Here is a 7,712-nt window from a genome sequence, read left to right on the forward strand (position 1 = left end):
ATAAAGATAGTTATATACTTTATTATGGGATTAGAACAAATAGAGGTCCTGAGATCAAATCTTATCGTCACTCAAAGATTAAAAAAAAGTTTCGCGTGTTTGACTTATGAAAAAAAATCAGACTCACGTGTAAAGAGCTGTTAACAATATAATCAAATAATAGGCTCACACATAAAAAACGTGTTAAGAATATAATCAAATAATAAATATATATTCTCTCTAATAACTTAAATTTTAAATGAAATGATCATATACATCCAAATAAGTACTCATAATCTCAAAAAGAATACGAATAAGTACTCATAATCTCAAAATGAATATCGAATAATGGGCCACTTGTTACTTGAGTTGTTTCAAGAAAATCTAAGTTGATAATAATACAATTGGATTGATATATACTTCCACTTTTTTGCACAATCAATGTGCAAGCAAATTTCTACACGTATATAATTTTTTAAGAATATATTGTCCACTTGTCCGTTTGATTATCTGTCATTATTGAATATTATTCTCCCCGTCTGAATTATTTATCATAATTTTTATTTTTATAATCAAATATAAAATTTTAATTAATTTTTTAAGATGTATATTTTTATCACATTAATATGTAAATGTTTTATTTAAAATATCTAATTAATATAATTAAATTTAACTTTAAAATTTATCAAATTAACTTTTAAAAAATATAACATGATTAATAATATCGGACAGACCAAGTAGCTCCTAGTCTTAATTTCATAACAAGAAACAAATTCGATAGTACATTCCAACAATAGGTGGCTAAATAATATTGATCACGAAATATGATAGATATAAATTATAGACGTTTGATTGATGATTGACGTTGTCTGAACTTTTTAAAAATATTAAAGCATATATGTTAGACTTTTTAAATATAATATTTTATCAATTTTATTTTATATGATGCACTTTATATATATAATAACACTTCTATTTTCAAATATTCATTTTATTTTTTAATAAAATAATTTAAAGTCACAAAAATCTCTGCCCGACTTATTTTAATTCACTAATTAAGAAAAATAATATGGTAAACTCGCTCTTAAACAAAATAACACGGAAAAGTGAAAATTTCGCACAACTTAATAGTCTACGCCTATCAAGAATTTAAGTTTATTGATTTTCAAAAAAAAAACTTTTATTACCATCAAACTAATATTGCAATAATAATTTTCATTATAAGTAGTAATAATAAATTAAATCATTATCTCTAATCTATACCTCTTCAAATACCTACCATGATGTAAAATAGGATAAAAACACAACTTTCTTAAATCTTAACCATCAAAATTAGGACAAAATTGTACCTTTAATCAAGATCCAAATACACTCTTTATATATATGTATATGTATATAATAATGATGACCAAGTGAGTTTTGTACAGTTTTTGAGATATTCAATCCCTTAAGCCATGGAAAACACTACTGAAAAGTCTAATGGAGAATTTCAAGAGAAATTTGATGATGGTGAAACTATAGATTCAACAAATTTCAAGAGATCATCAAAAGGGATGAATCAAGAAGAAGAAGAAGAAGGGGTTACTCTTGTTGATATTTTCAATCGTTTTGTGTCAGCAATTTTTTCTTCTGATAGTAATAATAATGGTCAATTAACTCAGAGGATTAAAGGGTGTGTTTCTGAAAATGTTCCTTTGCTTCATCAAGCTTCAAAAAATACTGCTCATCATGTTTACAATTGGACTCGTAAAGGAAGCCCTCTACGTGCCCTTCTTGTTGTTTCTGTAAGTTTAATTTCTGTTTTGAGATGATTTTGTGGTAAAGATTCAATTTTTGAGTGTTAATTTGATGTGGGGTTGGCTTGTTTTGCTAGTATTTCCATGTTGTTTTTGAGATAATTTTGTTAAAGATTCAATTTTTGAGAGTTAATTTGATGTGGGGTTGGCTTGTTTTGCTAGTATTTCCATGTTGTTTTGAGATAATTTTGTTAAAGATTCAATTTTGAGTGTTAATTTGATGTGGGTTGGCATTGATTGGCTTTATTGGCTTATTTTACTGATATTTCCATTTAGGTTGGTTATGGTTATGTTAAGGATTCAGTTTTTGAGTGTTAATTTGTGGGGTTGGCTTCGATTGGCTTATTTTACTGATATATACCTTTAGTTTGGTTATGATTATGTTAAAGATTCAGTTTTTGTGAGTAAATTTGATCTAGGGTTTGCTTTGATTGGCCTATTTTGCTAGTTTTGCTATTAGCTGATCAAAAAAGAAAATAGACTCTGCATGATGCTCTCTTTGTTCTTTCTGTAAGTTAAATTTCTGTATGTTTGGGATGATTTTATATCAAAGATCCATTTTTTGAGTGTTAATTTGATGTGGGGTTGGCTTATTTTGTTAATTATCAAGGTGTTTATGGATTTTAAATTATTGTATATTTAAGTTTTGTAACTGGACTGATGAAAAGAAAAAACAAATAGACTTACTGAACGAGCCCCTTGCATGCACTGCATGTTGTTTCTGTAATTCAATTGCAGTTTGTTTTGGGATACTTATATTTAAGATTCAGTTTTTGAGAGTAAATTTGATCTGGGGTTTGCTCTAATTGGCTTATTTTGCTAGTTTGTAAATAGTCTATGGATTTTAAGTTATTGTATCCAAGTTTTGTAGTTAGACTGACTGAAAAAAAAACAAATAGATTAGCTGAAGGAGCCCTCTCCATGCTCTCCTTTTTGTTTCTGTAAGTTAATTCCAGTTTGTTTTGTTTTTGGGGTAATGAATATGTAAAAGGTTTAGTTCATTATACCAGAGCTTCAATTTTTGGGAGTTGATTTGATATGGGGTTCTTCTGATTGGCTTATTTTCTAGTTTTCGAAGTAGTTCGTGGATTTATAGTTATAAATGCATTAGCTTTTGTGTTCTTACTTACTGTAAAAGAGTATCCCATGATTGCTATGGGAAAGAGTTTGGTGCTTGAGCAGCTTGTGAGGATTTGAGTTCAGAGAGTTTATGCTAATTTAATTGGGAAGTAATTTCTGTAGGAGAAATGTAGTCGTGGCCTATGAATTGATTTTCTAGAGACCTCGAACTATAATTAGAGGAGGGAAACAAGAAGGTACAAATTTCATAGGAGACTGTTCATCTGGTGATTTCTTTTGACAAAAGGTATAATGTTTATAATCATTTTCTTGGTAGTTTTAGAAGTAGCTGATTCGACATGCATTCCCTTTGATCCAACTCCAGTCGAACTACTGGAATAACTTGGGGACTACTGACTGCACCTGGAAAGGTATAGGCGCAATGGCGTTTGTAACTGGTAGAGTTGTTTCCATATGATCAGGAGAGCATGAGTTCGTGCTGTGGAAACAGCCAGCCTCATGCAGAAATGTAGGGTAAGGCTGCATATAGTAGACCCTTGTGGTCTGGCCCTTCCCGGACCCCGGACCCCGCACATTGTGGGAGCTTAGGACATGTCTTGCTCTGTCAAGTGGCAAGCGAAAGTAATAATAATGGACCATTATTGTACATCATTTTCATCTCTTTTTCATTCTAAGCATATTGCTCTCGGACTGACCCTATAGATATCGCAGACTTCATCAACATTTCCTACCATATCCACACTTAACAATAGAAAATCATTCTCGGTCTTCTGGCCATTCTAAATATGCAGTCGTGGAACACAGGATTAGAGACCTTAACTCCTATTTCCGTGTATTTCATTTCAGAGAATATACCCTACAACCTTCTCTTTCCTTCTAATATTTAACTTGTCTCATCCGATTTATATGTAATCTACTCTGTATCATGCCAATGTAGCATATGAAAGCGATTAGTTTTCTTTGAATACTAGAAGGACCGAACCACTAGAGGAACTGGTCATGAAGCAGAAGAGAAACGTTGAAAGTTTTTATTGTAAGCTATATTGGGTTTCTTAGACTGTCTGTCGGGACAGCGAATGCTCTGAAAGGCTTTTCACTTTGTCTCTTCGAATATAGCATGGCAAGAATTGTGGATATTAGGGATCTTGGTTACAAATTTTGGTGAATACTGGGGATTAAAGAACTTTTACTAAAAGATGACCTACTCTTATGCCGGCTCAACACATTACAATGTTTACGGTGGGAACTATATGTTTTACTTTTTTAAATTTAAATGTGATGTTTCCTTTGAATTCAAATACAGAAATGAGTCATAACTCATAACTATGTTCGTCGGCATAAGGATAAATCATTCAAACTACCTCGTTTATAGGAGTTCTTTCCTTTGAGCTGAGGGTCTATTGGGAAACAGCCTTTCTTCACCAAAAGGTAGGGGTAAGGTTTGCATACATACTACCCTTCTGGGATTACACTATGCATGTTGTTGTTGTTGTTAGTTTATAGGAGTTCCTCTGCGCATGTCCTAATCTTTTTTCGTGTTCTATTCTCTGGATAATTTTGTCGAATATGTTGATAATGTGCAATTCTCTGTGTTTGTTTATTATTGTTGAACTTAGTCATTTAGATAAAGCGAAATGCACATACTTATCAAAAATTGGGTGGGGTGAGGTGGGGGGGGGGGGGTACACATTCAGTGAACTGCAGAGAGAAGTCGAATACTTATTAATGTCTTGACTAGTTATGACTTTTTTTTTGTTATAAAAAAATAAGATGTAACTAGTCAAGACATTAGTATTATATTTATACAAATCCAAGTTCATGGAACCCCATCTCTCCCACTTCACACCTTGGGTCAATTGCATTAAGTTGAAGGGAGTCCATCCTCTTTCGTAATCACCCATTAAGAACCAGTTGCATCAAGTAAAATTTGAAAGTTTTCTTTGTTTTGGGATATGACAAGATCTATGCATTGGCTAGATAGCATCCTTTAGTAAGAGTAGTCATTTCCATGGGAATTGAAAAGAAGAGCTGAATCATTGATTTGTATAGTAGGCGTTCCAGAATTATGGACCTAGCTGAATATCATTTGATTTAAAACCGACTCAAAGTGTATTGTACTTTATTTTCTTTTAATGCACGTGTGAGCTTTCTGTTTTCTGCCGAAGCTTTTACATGTTAAACTTGGCATCCCCTATGAGATTTATTGTTAAATGAAACAAAGTATTATAATAAAGCAAGTGATACTGCTATCTTTTCTACCCATGTTAGACATACAATGAAGATGAAAACCAAGAAGAACGAGAAGGGAGTGTGTACCAAGAACCCAAAAATCTCCCCTTGCCTTGTTTCAGTTAATACTTAATGTCATTCCAGTAGCTTCTTGTTAGGCACATATTTAGAAAATCATTTATCGGTTACGTGAAAAAAATGAGTATGTTTAGGGTGTTTTGCACCCTTATGAACTGAGTACAAGTATGCAATGAATCCTTGTTCTAATGGTGTCGAGTAAGTGAATAGATTCTAACTCAATTTTGAAGTCATTTCTTTTACCTTTATTAGTCAGCAACTTTTCAATCGGTTCATCGTTAAAGCTGTGCTTTGAAGAACTTGAAGTCTGAGTCTCTTGTTATGTCTCTAAACTAGAGTCAAACATTCATAGACTTTCTCTGCTCAGCCTCCTTTTGCTAGCTGTTTTATTATGAATATTGATCCAGGTTATTTTTCTTCCTGAACTTTTAAGTTTGTGAGACTAAACTGTTTCTTCAACTGCTAATTATTTTATGTAGGTGGGGACAATTGCTCTTCTTGCTTTGACAGGATTGCTAGTCTTTATGGTCTTCTTTGTCGCGGCAACTGTCAACGCCATTATTATCTCTCTTCTCATGTCGTTAGCAGCTGCAGGAGGATTCTTGGCTCTTTTCTTTGGCTGCCTAACTGCAATTTATATTGGGGCTCTATCAGTTGCTGTATTTGTCATTTCCACTACGACAATTGTAGCAATTTTCGCTGTGATTGTGGCTACAGGTATACAGAACGGAGTTCGTTTTCTGCTTCAGTTAAAGCACCTTCTTTTTGTTTTTCATGTGTTTTAGCTTTCGTATATCTTATGTTTTACCATATATGAGAGTTTGTCTTCAGCGAGTATGAATTTACTCGTTGCTTATACATCATACTTTTGTACCATGTCATTTACACCCATATTCCAGATTGTTACCTCTCACGGTGCCAAGCTAGAAAAGGATAATGTAAGAGAAGTTAAGGAAATACTAAGTTCCATAAGGCCATCTATTTCTTTAGAGTTAATGGTCAACAACATACCTGAAGTATCACGTTTTTTGCGATTATCCTACTTGATAGTCATCCACTATTTATCAACCACACGTCAACTATTAGTTGTTCATTTTACCTACATGAGATACCATCTTCATTCAGGTAGGAAGCTCGCAAAAACATGATACTTTAGGTGTGTTTTTACCATTATCTCTATTCTTTAACTTAAACGTATAGGTTCAGACTTAAGACTAAGGTAGCGAGTGCCATATAACACATCATTGTTGTGTTTTCGTTCTCGTTGAATAAAATGCAAAACGAAATGACTTGCTAGCCACAGTATATCCCCGACACTACCTACATTCACAAACGATAGTTGTTTAGAAATTTAAAAAAAATTGAGACATAGAGTTCAATGGATTAATGTAAACATGAAGTTCTAGAAAACTTTGGTTTTGCAGGGGTGCCATGCTCAGCCATGTCATTCGATCGAGAATAGTTCATTTTTTGTCGGGCAAACTAGTGGAAATTTGATATTCTCTGTTATCTTATGTACTTGTCCTTGCTTTTGGAGTTAACTTAACGTGTACTGTCCGCCCTCTGAAATGTGTTATCTAGTGACGCTGGAGATCATTAAGTGTGTTGCTTTCTCTACGTTGTTACATCTCTGTGTGTCTTATCTCGTGTTACTTGTGCTTCAGGTTGGGTTGGGTTCTTCTGGACTATATGGCTAGCAACAAAGAAAAGTGCATGTCTTGCCAAACGTTCATTGAACGCGACAGGATCAGCACTATCCGCGTACTCTTCCCCCAGATATGTGCGACCAAACCATGACGGATGATGAACCATGCTTACAATCAAGAAAATGAGAAGGCCACTTCTATGAATAAGTCTTGAATGATGAATAGTACCAACTACCAATATGTATTTAGGTTTTAGTGCTTTGAACGCCTTTCGTGATGATATATAAATATATCGTTGGTATTTAAGCTCGTCGTGCATCATCCATATGCGCGGAGACTAGTGAGCTAAGTTCCATGGGGCCTTTTGTTATGGTTGGAAACTGGCTTGTAGATTGTGTTCTTGAGAAAATAGATGTTATTGCCAGTTAGTAAGTATTAGTAGTATGTGTTTTTGAATATGTTGAATGAGAATGTAATTTCCTGTTTGTTAAATTTGTGTAATGATAGTTGAAATTATATTACTTTTCCAACATAGAAGAATCTTTTTAGTTAAATTTTCTTTTTGTATTATAGGCAAATTAAAAATTTCACGTCGAATTTTAATCCTCAACCATCTTGTTGCTCGTGGTGTTTCACGATTAGAATAGTATGAATGGTGGATTTTCGTATAATTTTCTTGAAAAGAGAGGGACTCTCAAAGAAAATCTTGTGTTACCTGAATCGACCAACAAATGATAAACTAAAGATGGACTCATTCGATCAATTTAAATAGGAGATTGATTGAACGAAAACTCAAGTAGACTTATAGGTGGAACTAGTTCATTCATTGCCGGTTCATTCAAATTAAATTTATTTTAATATAAATTTTATATAAGTATTAAAAAAATCATTATATACATATACG

At 33.1% G+C, this 7,712-nt stretch overlaps 1 protein-coding gene across 1 annotated transcript; it reads left to right on the forward strand.

Moving 5' to 3' along the window:
* Positions 1–1,245: 1,245 nt before the first annotated feature.
* LOC107005122 lies at positions 1,246–7,362 on the forward strand. The gene is made up of 3 exons (XM_015203620.2): positions 1,246–1,763; positions 5,642–5,879; positions 6,827–7,362. Exons 1-3 carry the CDS (start codon positions 1,434–1,436, stop codon positions 6,964–6,966), a joined length of 708 nt encoding a protein of 235 aa, XP_015059106.1. The 5' UTR covers positions 1,246–1,433; the 3' UTR covers positions 6,967–7,362.
* Positions 7,363–7,712: the final 350 nt, after the last annotated feature.

Source organism: Solanum pennellii, chromosome 11 (genome assembly GCF_001406875.1).
Source record: "Solanum pennellii chromosome 11, SPENNV200".
Classification (NCBI taxonomy): Eukaryota; Viridiplantae; Streptophyta; class Magnoliopsida; order Solanales; family Solanaceae; genus Solanum; species Solanum pennellii.